This window comes from Notolepis coatsorum (assembly GCF_963971535.1).
Source record: "Notolepis coatsorum genome assembly, chromosome: 20".
NCBI lineage: Eukaryota > Metazoa > Chordata > Actinopteri > Aulopiformes > Paralepididae > Notolepis > Notolepis coatsorum.
The window spans coordinates 180469-197254 of NC_140184.1; the positions used below are offsets into that span (position 1 = coordinate 180469).

Consider the following 16786-nt stretch of genomic DNA (forward strand, 5'->3'; position numbering starts at 1 on the left):
ATGCCAATTAACTAGGGCTGTCACTATAATGACTATTTTGTTATCGATTAATCAGTTGATAATTTTATCGATTAATCTAAACCATTAATTGATTAAGTAAACAATTGATTATATTTGCAATTGAATGTTTCAAAATGTTTAATGAGTATCCTCATCCTTTTTTAGCTTTAGATTTAAAAAACGACCAGCCAGATAGATTTTTACTGGCCATACATAGCTTTTTTAGTGAATTATTATATGTATTGTGTGTTATCTCTCCACTCCACGCTATGGTAGTGCTTGTGTCAGCACAGGAGATACGATTCAAATGTATTTTTTTTTATATATAGGCTATATACATATTTAAATCAATATCTTCCTTTTGAATAAAATAGGTTCAGGAATCAGGATTGTTAAAGCTAATTAGCCTAATCCATGTCAAAAAGAGTAGCATTATAGTAAATGTCTGCACACACACGAGAGGGAGAATAGCTTATAGCAGACTTGATTTTACAATATTTTTGCTAATGAAGTGAAATATTTATTATCATCAACTATCAAGTTGGTTTTCATAGTGTAACTTTTGGCTACTTCATTGATCATCATCATTGAACGTACAGAGAGAAAGGGAGAGACAAAACCCCGCCCCCCCCCCCTCCTTTCCTCACTACTCCATGGAACTGATTTATCCTGTGCCTGTGAGCTAGGTTAGCTTAGTTAGCAGCAGTGGTGCGTTGGTGATTTCATACATGGTTGAACTGCGTTTTAATGACGCCACATGAACGCACGCTCCCGCGCATGCACATACATGTTCCCTCGCGTGCACACAGAATAAAGACAGTGCCTAATTGCCTCTAGGAATGGAATGTAACACATTTCATTCACAAGTTTTGTGTGAATGTATCTGAGGACGTATTTGAACACACCTGACGACCTGAGCTATTGTTATGCAAAGTAGCCAGGTGGGTACTTGGCGAGTTGGCGCGTCAGTCGAGTGCAGCGCATTCCTGTGTGCCCGCGCGTGCTCCTGCTCACAGACCTGGTTGAACAGCGTGCAACCCCGTCCCATGACCAACGCACCACTGGTTAGCAGCTAACGTTAGAGGATAGATACACGTTGAGGATTTTAATATTTAATTCCACGGATGTCTGTAGTATCGGCAATCCCCAATGACTTGTCCTGGAGGAAGCTGTTGGAAACACTGACGCACACCGGTCTGTCCGACTTACGACTGCCTTTTTGAGTTCGTAAATCCTACATAAATCCTACAAAGAATTTACAATACGAAGCCGTTCGAGAATGCCGAATAAGTACGTAAATCGAGTTACGAAGGAATTCCTATGGTAACTTTTACATATGTCCGTTCGAGAATGAGGACCAATATACATATTTAACATGTTCTCAGTGTTGAGACGACCCCTCATTCTGTAGCAACAATATACATATTTAACATGTTCTCAGTGTTGAGACGACCCCTCATTCTGTAGCAACAATATACATATTTAACATGTTCTCAGTGTTGAGACGACCCCTCATTCTGTAGCAACAATATACATATTTAACATGTTCTCAGTGTTGAGACGACCCCTCATTCTGTAACAACAATATACATATTTAACATGTTCTCAGTGTTGAGACGACCCCTCATTCTGTAGCAACAATGTACATATTTAACATGTTCTCAGTGTTGAGACGACCCCTCATTCTGTAGCAACAATATACATATTTAACATGTTCTCAGTGTTGAGACGACCCCTCATTCTGTAGCAACAATATACATATTTAACATGTTCTCAGTGTTGAGACAACCCCTCATTCTGTAGCAACAATATACATATTTAACATGTTCTCAGTGTTGAGACGACCCCTCATTCTGTAGCAACAATATACATATTTAACATGTTCTCAGTGTTGAGACGACCCCTCATTCTGTAACAACAATATACATATTTAACATGTTCTCAGTGTGGAGACGACCCCTCATTCTGTAACAACAATATACATATTTAACATGTTCTCAGTGTGGAGACGACCCCTCATTCTGTAGCAACAATATACATATTTAACATGTTCTCAGTGTGGAGACGACCCCTCATTCTGTAGCAACAATATACATATTTAACATGTTCTCAGTGTGGAGACGACCCCTCATTCTGTAACAACAATGTACATATTTAACATGTTCTCAGTGTTCAGACAACCCCTCATTCTGTAACAACAATGTACATATTTAACATGTTCTCAGTGTTGAGACAACCCCTCATTCTGTAGCAACAATGTACATATCGCTGCTGTCGGGACAAAACCTCATAACTCCAAAAACCCAACTTTTCAGCAGATGAAAAAAACTAACACAGATTTGAGCGTGAATAGAGTTAGGAGGTTTAGACAGATGATCGGTTTAATGCTTTCCCATTGTTTAACCTTTGTAAAACCCACACACATGTTCTCAGTGTGGAGACAACCCCTCATTCTGTAGAAACAATGCAACGACAGAGCCCTTTGAGATCAAAGTGTACAAGATAGATGACGTGGAGCGACGGCAGAAGAGGAGGGAGAGAGGAGGAGTAAGGTGAGAGAGAGGAAGACAGGAGGAGAGAGAGAGAGAGAGAGAGAGAGAGAGGGAGGGAGAGAGGGACAGAGAGAGAGAGAGAGAGAGAGAGAGAGAGAGAGAGAGAGAGAGAGAGAGAGAGAGAGAGAGAGAGAGCTGATTCGCCGTAGCTGAGCAGGATTGCATTTTATCAACACAAGTTGGAACCTGGAGGAAGCAATATATAAGGAAACGAATTGCCAATAAATGTGAAGTTATCTTTTAACCTGTTGTCAAGCGTCTTCAATATACCCCCCCCCCCTCCTCACTAATGGAACTGGTGTTGCAGAGTCACGTTAGTTAGTTAGGTAGACACTGTAGTTTAGCGTTAGCTGAACGGCTAACTGGCGTTAGCCAGAGGCTACTAGCGTTGTTGATCAATTCTATTCATGTCATCATTGTCAGAGAGACAATAGGTCCCCTTTAAACAAAAGGCCCCAGACTGACCCGTGTTGCTCCGGCCCTTCTTGCCGCTCTTCTTGCTGCTCTTGCTGCCGCTGCTGTGCTCGCTGTGGGAGTCCTGGGCGGACGAGGTGCTCCCCCCCGTGTTCTCACTGCTCTCCCGCAGCATGCTCTCGTACCCGCTGCTGCCCCCGCTGTGGTAGAACAGGGCCGTCTTCCCCATGGCAGGCGGCAGCTCCCCGCTCAGCACGCTGCTGTTAGGAGAACACCACAGTCGACCATATGACCAGACAAGCTACGCCAGGCCATCTACTGGCACCTAAACCCAGGACACATCTACTTCTGTGACTTACAGAGCTGTCATGGAATGGAACTCATTGCCAAGCTACTTCGCTGAAATAGAATCCAAAACTACTTTCAAGATTTTATTTTTTAAATACCATCTACTAACGAGCACGCACTGAACCCTTATGGCAGAGCGGTGAAAACCAATTGGCTGTTTGTTGATTGTATTTATGTTGATGGCAGTGAGTGCTGGGCCCCGTTCCCCGTACCTGGATAACTGAGTTAGCCGGATAACTTTCGGTCAAGCCTGACTTAAGCCGGACCTTCCCATTCCCCGAAGCTCGATTGTCTAAATCACCATGACAACAGATCAAAAAGTTTGAGCCTGGTCCGGAGCAGGGTTAAGTTCAGTTAGCCGGATGAACCATGGCCACGCCCCCGCAAAGAAGTGACAGCTCGTTTCCTGAAATGATTCTCACAGTCTAGGATCTGCATTATACCATTCTGAATTACGTTTCTGTGCTTCGTTTTCCTAGAGGGGGCTTTTGAAATGTATAATAATAGAACTAAATGCTGATAATAAATCATATTGAGCCTATAGATTTACTTTGTCCTAAATAAAATAATGCACGTCATATACGGCGCTCGGAGTCGCGATACACGCTGCATGTGGTTATTTTAATAAGTGTCTATGCGGGGATTGTGGATTTTGTGTGATATTGTAACTGGGATTAAAATGTCTGATGAGATGCGCTGTTTGACGGATTTGAGAAATTGAATGAGCCGTTGACGTCACATTAATCCATTTGAGAATAAAGAGATAAAACTTCATTCAAAAGAAAGAATATTCTAAACACGGGTCTCTCCTCCATGGATAAACAATGAATTTATCCAGTCTGGCACAGTGGCGCAGCGGTAGTGCTCAATCCTGGCAACCGGGCGACCGGTGTTCGAAACCCCGCGTCTCCAATATAATTTTTTGGAATATAATATTAATGATTATATGCAAAAGTAGCCTAGTTTTAAGTTAAAATATTATAAATCTACATGCATTGAGGATGTCATTCTTTATATAGCTCTCAACGTGCACCAAATTGAATTATTCCTACATTGCAAAAAGAAGGAAAAGACTAGGTTTCGAACCCGGGCCGTCTGCGTGAAAGTCAAAAGAAGAAACCGTTACACCACAGTGGAGATAAGTAAAAGATCGACCATACATCAATCAATGGGTAAGAGAGCCGTATCGTTATTCTGTATAACAGTTTAACTAATTATTTTCGCTAGCAAGATCTCATTTGATTATTCAATCCAGCAGGCAAGTTTAAAGAAATATAATCTGATTGATTGAGGTAATGAGGGACTTAAAATTAGCCTATAGATAACGCATTTAACTTGTCGGCGAGGCGATTGAGCCGTACTGCAATATGTTAATAAAGTTTTAAATCAATTAATCAATCAATGCCGTTAGAGAATCAGGATCTCTGCTATCGATACGTGCTGGCTTTTCAACTGAAGCGGTCGCGCGCACTTATCCTGGGTCTCAAGTCTGGTTCGAGTTAACGAGACTGAATCCACCTTCGAGGAACAGGAAAATCCCGGCTTCAAACATCGGGTTAACTGAATCTGGATAATGGGACTCTTGATCGACTTAGTTGAACCAGGTACGGGGAATAGGGCCCTGCTCAGGAAGCACTATTTATTTTATTTTAATTATTTTATTTTAATACTTTATACTAATAATAAGTATCTTGTACAATGTCATCCTTAACTGAGTTGATAATGACGTAATTAATGATTAATCATTAATGATGATGTAATTGATATTGATAATGATGTAATGTCTTGAATATTGTTGTATTGTTTTAAGTGTCGGACCCCAGCAGGGCTGGACTGGGACCAAAAAATCGGCCCTGGCATTTTTGGCCCAGACCGGCCCACCATAATCGGTCGGACACCACCCGACAGTACACCATCCTTGCGGTCCTCTTAAATATGCGTACCTACTGTACTATTCCCCCAACCCACTACAAAGCTGGGTAGTATTAAGTGCCATGGACAAGTGTACTCACTCGCTCTTGGCTGAATCTTGTTTTGGGTGGTGATGTAAAAACATCTGCATCATAGCAGGCTCAGGATGGGCAAAGTAGTCTATAACCTGTTCCTCCCTGTCTCTCTCCTCCACAACCTGGCTTGACTAGACATAAGGAGAGAGATGATTACAATTAACTGGTACATTCAGGTCCAGAATTGTTGGAATTCCCTGACAAAGAAAAAGCTGTACAATTTAAACAATACCATACTGGTAATGAGCAAATAGTTGTTTATTCAATGAATGCATGGAGCTGTTCCATCTTATTTCATTTGATACTAACTACTCAGTTCATACAGATTTCAAGTATTTAAATATCAATGATGAATATTGCATAAGGTTTACACAGTTAATATATCACCTTCTTGTTTTATATTCATGTTCAGAGAGGAGTAATAGTTAGATCTTTGTATGTGATTTATATGGCAATTAAATCAATGGTGTGCTTGTTTGTTTGGGGAGTTTGACCTACAGTTAATGTGCCTACCACGTGAAGGTGCATGCTCATGGACAGCACAAAAACAATTTGTGTAGGTGGAGCTACCACAGATAGTAATAAGTTATAAGAGTAAGTAATCCATACCATACATATCATAATAGTTACCTTATTACCATACTTGGCTGAAAATAAACTTTGCTGCCTGTTGTGAATGTGTTTTTCCCTGTAGGCTAATACATAAGTAGGCATACATTTTTGCAGTTGAGCAAAAATTTGCAGTTGAGTAGGCTATATGTGCTGTGTTTTTATGTCTTCCATCGAGGACCACCTTGGAAATAAGTGTTTTAATGAATGCTTTTAGGTGATATCCTCAGAAATACAAAATGGTCAAGATAATTTGTTTTTATGATGTGTTTTTAATTTCCAAATACAAATCTAATCAAATCAAATAAGCAGTTTTTGCAGTTGAGCTACAGGTGTTGTATATTATACAGCCTTTTCATGCAACTTTATCAGGGGAACCCTTATCCTAATGATTTTTTTAATGATATTATGATGATACAATATGGACCTAGTAGTTGGGTCATCTATGGCACTTAGTTTCTCAATGGATTTGTCATCTAGAAGGGTTAATAAACAAATTTTGCAGGGGTGTATTTTTTTAAAAGGCGGGGGAAATTTGTGAGAGACCAAAATCCAAAATGGCTGCCATGGAAATGAACTTTTTAATGGTTTGACCTACAATGATGAACAATACATGGTACCAGCCCCCTCTCAGTCATGTACCAGCCAGCCCCCTCTCAGTCATGTACCAGCCTCCTCTCAGTCATGTACCAGCCCCCTCTCAGTCCTGTATACCAGCCCCCTCTCAGTCATGTACCAGCCCCCTCTCAGTCCTGTATACCAGCCCCCTCTCAGTCATGTACCAGCCCCCTCTCAGTCATGTACCACAGCCCCATCTCAGTCATGTACCAGCCTGCAGCCCCCTCCCAGTCATGTACCAGCCCCCTCTCAGTCATGTACCAGCCAGCCCCCTCTCAGTCATGTACCAGCCTGCAGCCCCCTCTCAGTCATGTACCAGCCCCCTCTCAGTCATGTACCAGCCAGCCCCCTCTCAGTCATGTACCAGCCTGCAGCCCCCTCTCAGTCATGTACCAGCCCCCTCTCAGTCATGTACCAGCCAGCCCCCTCTCAGTCATGAACCTGTTGTTGACCAAACTTAATTTTTATTTTATTTTTTTAAGGAAGATTTTATTTTTTTATGATTATTATTAAAAAAATTTAAATCATAAAGGCCCAAAGATGCGTCGGCCCACCGGGCAAATGCCCGGTATGCCAGATGGCCAGTCCAGGCCTGAACCCCAGGAAGAATAGCTTTTGTCAAGTGCAAAAGCTAATGGGGATCCTAAATAAACATAAACATAAAGAGTTAAAACCACTCAGCACACTGAACACTTAACGATAGGTTATGACTATAACCAAGTTCTGTTAATAGTGGTGACGCTCGGCGTCACTCATGCACTATCCCTGCATGTGCACGCGCACTGAATAAAGACCACAATGTACCTTTATATCCCAATATTTGTCTGACCACACCCCTATCAGCTTACCTACATAAGCAGGTGTGTGGTCACCTGCTCTCCTCCTTCCCAAGCTTTCACCACAAGGTGAGATCAAGGGCTGTAGCGGCGTCGGACGCCGAGCATCACCACTATTAACAGAACTTGGTTATAGTCATAACCTATCGTTCTGTATCATAGTGGATCCGCTCGGCGTCACTCATGCACAAGGGAGGCCGAGCGGAGCCACCGGCCGACAAATACACCCCGCTGAAGGCCCCCCACAACCATCAGAACAGGGAGGGCCGAGCCCCCCCGACCCCCCCTAATGGAGGGCACCCCCCCTATTGGGGGTTTCCCGGGAGAGCGACGGACCCGACCGTGCGAAGAGGCACTCAAGCAACTCAACGCACAGGGTGAGCAGACCGTGGCCTGACCCCACGACTACACACACGCACAACCCGCATGCCACCCAGGAACGAACGGAGGGAACAACCTCGTTACTGCCCCCAGAATCACGGGGTCAAGGGCAAACCCAACCCCGTGGCAAGGCCGTAGCAGCGGAGCGCGAAGGAAGGCCCAGACCCACCAAAGGGACTGGACCCCCTGGAACGGGGGCCCGGAGAAGTCCATGATGCCAGCATCAAGACCCCACCAGGTGGGCACTTAGTGACCCCGCCCCCCACATCGCCAGCGTATTCGGACAAAGGCCCCTCAGCCGAGCGGGCCCTGTCCCCCCAATAGTACACCGCCTGGCACACCGACCCTGCAGAACAGGCAGTCAGCATGGCCGTAAGCACACAAAAAAGGTTAACCAACGGAAGCAGGCAGCGCACCGGGGAAAACCAGGCAACAGGCCGTTAACCCGAGCCTGGAGACTGCGGACGAGACAGGCGCCAGAGGGGACAGCTGAACACAGCCACCCCGGCGGAAGGGGCGTATGCTGGCGTTGTTGCATGACCAAGCCTCCATTTAAAAAAAACCCACCCAGAGGGGTTGAGGCAGAGAAGGCTGACACGATTGGCAGACGTCATGAACGTGCAGGGGCACCCTCAACCGGGTAACCCGGGAGTTGACACTGCTCCAACACACCAGGGAATCAACCACCTTGGTGTTACCCAATGCGGTGGTTGTTCCTATAACCCCTCAAGAAAAAACTCCAAAACACACCTGCGGGTATACACCGGCTATACCGCAGTACAAGTGTTTCAGTTTTCAAAAAAGGGTTAACCCAGGCCTACGGGTCGACGAAACATTACTTCGGACCGGGCCCGGCGATACGGGAAGCACAGGGTCACCAGAGGAGGTCAAATACCACCCCAACAGGCCCCTCTTCGCCATGCGTGAGAGAGGAGCGAAAAGAATGGAGAACCAGCCCCAAGCACACCGTACTTGGTATTCCCAGGCGGTCTCCCAACCAAGTACTAACCAGGACCAACCTGTGTAGCGGCCGAGATCTGACGAGATCGAGCGTGTACAGGTTGGCATGGCCGTAAGCCATTACGACAGTGCTGAGTACAAAATGTACCCAACCAGGGTCTCCATAGCGCTTAACCCTGTGACACCCGGACCGACCTGGCATTTTTCCCCCTGAAAAAAGCCCAAGTCCCTCAGGGTACCAGAACAGCAGATCTGCATCCCCGGCGGACAACGGGTTTAACTGATCCGGACCAGCGTGACCAGAACCAGTCCCGTGCCCTAACCACGCCGACATGCCTACTCCAGGAGAAGGGGCAGATATGCGTGTTGATCTTAAACATGAAAAGAAGGCGCCACCCAGACGTTCGGGGCGAACCGCGCCCGGTGGCCCACCCCCAGGGCGTGAGACCCCTCTACATATGTTCAGATCCATTTCATCATCATCCCCCAGATATGAACGAGAATCCGTCGACAACCAAAACAGGTTGTCGGAAGAGGAAAAGCCTCCATCCCAGTTGCTTTATAAAAACGCCGTTTTAACCCCAAGCAACCAAGGCGTGCCAGTCAGTCGCCTGATTACAGAACACCCCGAGCTAGCACTATGCGTGCGTCGGGACACAACCACATCAATGAACAGGCTATTTAGACCTGTCATTGAATCCCCAAGGCACCCAGGGGAACGACAAGAGGGGTGTGATACTTCCTAACTCCAACTCTTTTTAATAGAAAAGAAGGAAGCACCAACAGCATGTATCCCAGTCTACACAGCCGGGGGTAAAAATGTTTCACATTTTTACATCCCACCACCCTCCCATAGGAAGGAGACGGAAATCCCCAGAGAGACTTCCCACGCGAGCTGTACAGATTGAAAAGAATATATTGCACCTTGAGCCATGTAAAAGTTTGGTTTTAGGGCTCTCCGGGGAGGAGGCACTGAACTCATACACACTCAATAATCGAATTGAATCGAATACACACACAATAGAGTAGGACTCCTTCTTGAGGTTCCACTCACCTTGACAATCTGAGGAGGAGGCTCTGTACTCTGAGGAGGCTCCCTCACATGGAAGGAGAGTCCCAACTCACAGAAGGCCCGAATAGGAGCTTCGTGAGGAGAAGCCCAGACCACCCCCCGAAACAGATCCATCACATGGACCTGAACAGCACACGGAAGTCCTACCAACAGTGACGTACTCTATGGCGGGGGAATTTCTGTGGTGCACACGCCCAATATTCCATGGCGTGGGACCAGGAAACTCCCTGAGAGAATACATAATTCTCGATTAGTATCGGCCACAGGCCTTGCTAAGTACACACGAAAAGCGACCAAACAATCTTTTCTTTTAGGAAAATAAAGTTCCTCAAGCAGTTTCAGCACAACCTCAGCAATCAAGCTAAGGGTTACATCGTATCCCTACCACACAGTGACACAATATAGTGTAACAACATGTCTGAGAGGAGGATGAAGAAGTCCCCAGGGAACCGGGGGGAAACACAACCCTCCTACTTTACCCTTAATACGGCCAGTTAAACAGGTAAACCTGTTAATATGTGAACACACTGTTCATTGTCATTACAGGCTGAGAAAAGAATCATTCTTTACTCATATGTCACTAAGCATAGCTTTATAGGTTAGTTTAACCCCCTTAGTTGTGAGTACACGGTACATGAACACACAATGTTTCTCAACACAACAACCAGATCATTTTCACATCTGTAACAAACAACCCGATTTGCATGGAGAAGCTACTACCAGTGACAAGACAATTCACACATAACTCGCGTCGTATCCTAAATGTAGTGCAGCAACACTCGTTTTGGAAAACATCGTTATTTACAAACCATTTAGAAGGGAAAGCAAGAAGAAGTGTTCAAGGTCTGGTCAGGACCTTGCCTACCTTGAGCGCAGATCAAGCGAAACTGCAGTCTCTAACAAGGCACCATAGTAAACACAGCCGTCCTGTGTTGTCGACCTGGGCAGCGTCGCCGCTCCATCCCGCCGCTACGGTCCCCCTTGTTGACGCAGTCCTCGCCGTCCTGGCTCAGGGCAGGTTCGACGAACATCCTCTGTCAAAGATGACGTCGTAGTCAAGAGTGTTTAAAACATGTTATAGTCACAGCACGTTCAACAGTGTAGCATTAAGCTAACGGCCGCCCTCGGCCGATAGCAGCAAGCTAACGTTTCCTAGCCTAGCCTAGGTAGGCCACAACTAGCACGCAAGCTAACGTTTCCTAGCCTAGTGATCACAACAGGCTAGCGCCGCAGCTAACAGCTGACTGGCTAACAGTAGGCCACCACTAGCACGTAAGCTAAGCAGCTATCACCTGAACTTGTATACAATGATATAACAATCACTCAGACAGGCCGCCGTTCTGAAACCCTCCTCACTGTTTAAGAGAGAAGAGAAACGAAATGTTAACACAGTTTTACAACGGTGATTTTACCAACATCCGACGGAGGCAGCACAAGTCCCATCTGGGCCGTAGCTGACTTGAACACAGATTTTCCGATAACGAACATCCATGCCCATATTTCCTCGTGAGGGAATACTCTCATTTGTATATGAAAGACGGGGCCTACACGGTGACAGAGAAACATCCACTCGTCCAGAAAACACAGGGATCACCAGTGTTACTGGTCGTGGCCCACTAGTTAACTATAATGGGCTTCAGACCAAGGTCTTCCGCTGTTGCCTAAGAGGCTGAACAAAAGACCCTAATCTGGGGCCGGTGTTCGTAAACATTGTCAGCTAGTCCCAATACCACTAACAGACAAGTGGAGCTCGCAAGCAAAACATCACTCACCAACCTGGAACCCACCGCTTCTCACAACAGCGGCGCGTCCTACAGTCCAGCTGTGTCGCTGAAAGGCTTTACCGCAACCAGCCCCAGCAAGGAGGACTGCAGTTGAGAGGCATGTAGCGGCATAAACTCCCAATACGAAACCCGACGGAGGTGTAGAATGATCATCATCTTCCAGACACTCCAGTACGAAGACAATATCGCCGTATTTTCTCGAAAATAGTGAGAGAGAAAATAAAGATATGATGTCAACGTATCTCTTGTTTTCCAACTTCCTCCTACTAGCAACACGTCAAGTGGGGATCTCCGAAGGCTTGTGGTGAAAGCGAGAAGGAGGAGAGCAGGTGACCACACACCTGCTTAATGTAGGTAAGCTGATAGGGGTGTGGTCAGACAAATATTGGGATATAAAGGTACATTGTGGTCTTTATTCAGTGCGCGTGCACATGCAGGGATAGTGCATGAGTGACGCCGAGCGGATCCACTATGATACAGAACCCTTTCACTGTGACAATACACAAGGTTAACCCTTTCACTACCACACTACAGAAGGTTAACCCGTCTGTAGTGTGATAGTAAAGGGTTAACCTTCTGTAGTGTGGTAGTGAAAGGGTTAAGTAAGGCCTTGAATGTCTGTACGCTGTTGGCAGACTTGATGTTGAGAGGGAGCTTATTCCACAGTGTCTGTGCCATCTCTGCAAAGACCCGGAAACCCTTTGTCACCAGTTTGGCCCGTGGGACCCTCAGACATTTTAATATAATAATATTAATATACACTTCACTGTTACCTTGCACTCTGGTAAGATACCAACGTATTGCTGTTGTGCTGTAGGATGACATTACATTTGAATCGAATCCAATCCAATCCAATTTTGATACATGATGAATTATGAAATTTGTAAACACGTAATTTTTTCATGCAAAATAAATTCTACATTTCTTCAAAAAAAGAATAAAACAATTATTTAATCAGATGCACATTTAAATTGCACTTCTACTTAAACCAAGGCCAGTTATTTCACGAGAGGTTTGGAAATGAAAGGTAATCAATGTCCATTTCAACATTCATATCTTGATTCATAATTTTATTAAATTAAATTGCCTTCAATCTGAACCAATTAATTGGTTTTTCAGTTTAGTTTTTTCTACTGCAGGGGTGTAAAAAGTACCCAGAAATGATACTTAAGTGAAAGTATGGGTACCGTCTCAAAATCGTACTCAAGTAAAAGTCAGAGTATCTGGCTAAAAACACACTTGAGCAAAAGTCAAAAAGTTTCTACTTTTAAATGTACTTAAGTATTAAAAAGACTGTCTATTAGGGCGGTCAGGTGGCGTAACGGAGATTGCGTTCGTCACCAAACCCCGGAGCGGCTAGATTCGCCTGTTCGAATCCAGCTCACAGCTCCAGGGTTGTCACCAGCTTGGCTGGCCGTTCACACTAATACAATTGGCTGTATTAGAGGGTGGGAGAAGCTGGCGGGGTGGGTCCGGGTCGTTGTAAACAGCGACTCCTACAGTTCGGTCGGGGCGCCTGCTAAGCGCGGATAGGACTTGAGTGGGATAGTGTGATCCTTCCACACGCTACGCCCTCTCAATGAGAATCCGCGCTGCCAGGTGAAAAGAAGCGGTTGATTGGCTGGACGTGTGTCGGAGGAAGCATGTGATAGCCTCCACTCTCCCAGACCGACTGTGGGGGGTAAGTGCGCAGCGACCAGGAAGGGGATTGGGAATTGGCATAACGACTAACATTGGGATGGGAGAAAATCGGAGGAAAATGGAGGGGAAAAAGATTAAAAAAAAAAAAAGAAAAAAAAAAGACTGTCTATTCTTCTGATAGCAGGTGTTTAATCAAAGATCCCCGCTTTCTAGTCTTGCACAAGGACCAATCAGCATGGGTATGGGCGGGTTAATTTCCCATTGATGGGGATTTGATTGGCTGTTTTTAAATTAAGCGCGGCCGCAGGATTAATAACGTTAACGTTAGTTCAGCCAGAGAAACAAATATACTAATTAAAATGGTTGGACCTGCGAGATTTGTACTTTGTACTTTGTAGGTCTGCATTTTAAATGTAAGGAGTAAAAAGTATGTTTTTTTTCTCTGAAATGTAATGGAGTAAAAGTACAAGTATACAAACCTAATAATACTCGAGTAAAGTACAAATCCCCAAAAACAGTACTTAAGTATTGTAACGAAGTACAATTACTCAAGTACTTTACACCCCTGAGTGGGTCTGGCTTACCTGTTGTCACTGGCGTGGCCACTGCTGCAGCGATGATGCCGCCTGGGAGCCGTGATCTTACTGTAGGGGGAGGGCAGCGTCTGGGTCACGGTGGGCTTCTCCTCTCCTGGTGCCGCTCCTCCTCCTTCTCCTGCTCCTCCTCCTCCTCCTCCCCCTCCTGCTCCTCCTGCTCCTCCTCCTCCTCCTGCTCCTCCTCCTGCTCCTCCTCCTCCTCCTGCTCCTCCTTCTCCTCCACTTGGAGCAGAAAACAAGGAGTGGTTGAGTACTAGGATGAGCACTACAAGTATCACACTTTGATTAAATGGCTCCAGCACCAGTGTGTCGCGCCTTGGTCCAGAATTCTGGTTCTGGTGCCTATAGTTCCCGCAGTAACCACACTTTTTCAATGTGAACAATTTGTAAACCTTGATCAAGCAGCAATAAATTAATTGGACCAGTGGGATGGCTACTTCTCTTTGGTCCCCACATGGTGACAGTAGCTATGGTTTTAAACCTTCATAGATGAGGTGTTTCTTTGTATGCAGATGACCTACCTTTGTATGTAACAAATCTGTATACAGTAAGTCTATACCCAACATAATGTCTATTCTAAGAAGATATGGTGTAATTTCTGCTTATAAGACTACTGTAATGCACTCCTCACCGGCCTCCCAAAAAAAAAAAAAATACAGAACGACTCCAACTCATTAAGAAACTCTGCAACTAGGCTACTAACTAGAACCAAGAGGAGAGACCAGTCCAGTATTAGCTAACCTACAATGGCTTCCGGTAACATTTAGAATCGATTTCAGGGTCCTCCTCCTTATATACAAAGCACTAAATGGAACAGGACCAAGCTACATTGCAAATTCTCTAGTCAACTATGTGCCTCCTAGAACATTGCGATCATCTACTACTGGTCTATTGAAGGTTCCAAACCACAGCCTAAAGAGAATCGGGGATGCAGCCTTTGCAAACTATGCACCAAAGTTATGGAACACACTATCTATGGAAGAGCTAGATCTCTTCATATTTTCAAAAATAAGCTAAAAACGTACCTCTTCACCATAGCCTTTTAATACACTCCACTGTTGTTTATCCGTGGTCCAGCCCCGGATAAAGAAGCCCAACCTCGATCCCTCTGTCTTCGCCAATTTTAGACCCATCTCACAACTACCATTTTTATCAAAAATCCTGGAGCGCATAGTCTACATACAGCTACAATCATTCCTTGAACACAACAACATCCATGACAAATTCCAATCTGGCTTTAAACCACAACACAGCACTGAAACGGCTCTCCTCCGTGTCTTAAACGACCTGATTACAGCTGCTGATGCAGGAAACTCATCCCTACTATTACTCCTTGACCTCTCAGCCGCCTTTGACACGGTAGACCACCACATCCTTATAGCTCGCCTCGAGCATCACGTAGGCCTTAGGGGCCCCGTCTTAGACTGGTTCCGGTCCTACTTGAGTAATAGGACCTTCTCTGTCCAACTCGGTGATCTCACTTCCTCTGTGGCCCCCCTCACCTGCGGGGTGCCCCAAGGCTCGATATTGGGTCCCACTCTCTTCCTCCTATACATACTCCCCCTAGGCCAGATCTTGGCAAAACACAATATCTCATTCCACTGCTTCGCCGATGACGTGCAGGTTTACCTCCCCTTAAAGCCCACCCAAGGGAAGACATCAATAGAACCACTGTTTGACTGCCTGGCAGAAATCAAGTGCTGGATGTCCGAAAACTCCCTGACATTGAACGAAGGGAAAACCGAGGTCATTGTTTTTAATAGTGCCCCCCCGCCCCCCCTCATTGACGCACTTGGTCCCCTGGGCCCAAACCTCTCCACCTCTGTCACGAACCTCGGGGTCATCTTCGACAGTAATTTTAAATTCGATAGACAGGTCAGCGCCGTAGTGAAAAACAGCTTTTACCACTTTAGACTCCTGGCGAAGACAAAGGCATACCTCTCCCAAAGTAACCTAGAGACGGTGATACATGCCTTTGTCACCACCCGCCTCGACTACTGCAATGCTCTGTACACGGGCATTGACAAGTCCCTCCTCCGCCGCCTACAACTGGTGCAGAACGCAGCCGCGCGCCTCCTCACCAAAACAAGAAAATACGAACACATCAGCCCAGTTTTGGCCTCGCTCCACTGGCTGCCTATTAGCTTCAGGATCGATTTTAAATTAGCACTAAATGTTTTTAAATCATTAAATGGCACGGCTCCCTCCTATCTGTCCGAGCTCCTGCACCGCCACACCCCCCACCGATCCCTCAGATCAGCTGACCAGATGCTATTGGTGGTACCCAGAACCAGGCTCAAAACTAGGGGAGACAGAGCTTTCTCCACCGCAGCGCCTAGACTGTGGAACAGCCTCCCCCTCAGCGTACGGACTGCCCAGACCGTACAGGCTTTTAAATCACTCTTGAAAACCTACCTGTTCTCCTTGGCCTTCCCCCCTACTTAACCACCACTAGACCCCTGGCCCTTCTATCCTCTTTGTTTTACTGTGTCCTACCAGTTTTTATTACTTTCATTGCTTTATTATGTTTTTAATTCTATATCTTGCACCATACTGTTTGTTTTTGTTGCTTTCATTGCTTTGCTATGTTTTTTTTCTTTCTTTTAATCTTATACCTTGCCTCACACTCATTTGTTTTTATCAACTTGCTTGTGAAGCACTTTGGTATCAGCTGCCGCTGCCTGGAAATGTGCTATACAAATAAAACTGACTTGACTTGACTTGATTGTACTGTAGCACTATTTTACTCTGTCCATTCTATTTTATTGCACTGCACTGTTGCATAATTCTACTGTCTATTCTATTCTACTATTTTATTGCACTGCACTATTTTACTCTGTCTATTGCTTTTTATTACAGATTCAAACCTGTCAGGTATTAAACTGTGTGGGTATCAAACAAGAAAGACTGTCAGGCTTTAAAACTGTGTAGGACCCAGGCCTAGAACTGCACCCTGAGAGAGGGAACTG

At 45.4% G+C, this 16786-nt stretch overlaps 1 protein-coding gene across 1 annotated transcript in view; it reads right to left on the reverse strand.

The window, feature by feature from the left end:
* The window catches only part of LOC311247272 (kinesin-like protein KIF26B), a gene marked incomplete at both ends in the record, with an annotated part of 60595 nt that overhangs the window by 5914 nt on the left and 37895 nt on the right, over positions 1-16786 (reverse strand). The window contains 2 exon segments of the mRNA XM_084337632.1: positions 3018-3226; positions 13806-13935. Coding sequence (XP_084193758.1) covers positions 3018-3226; positions 13806-13935 — 339 coding nt within the window.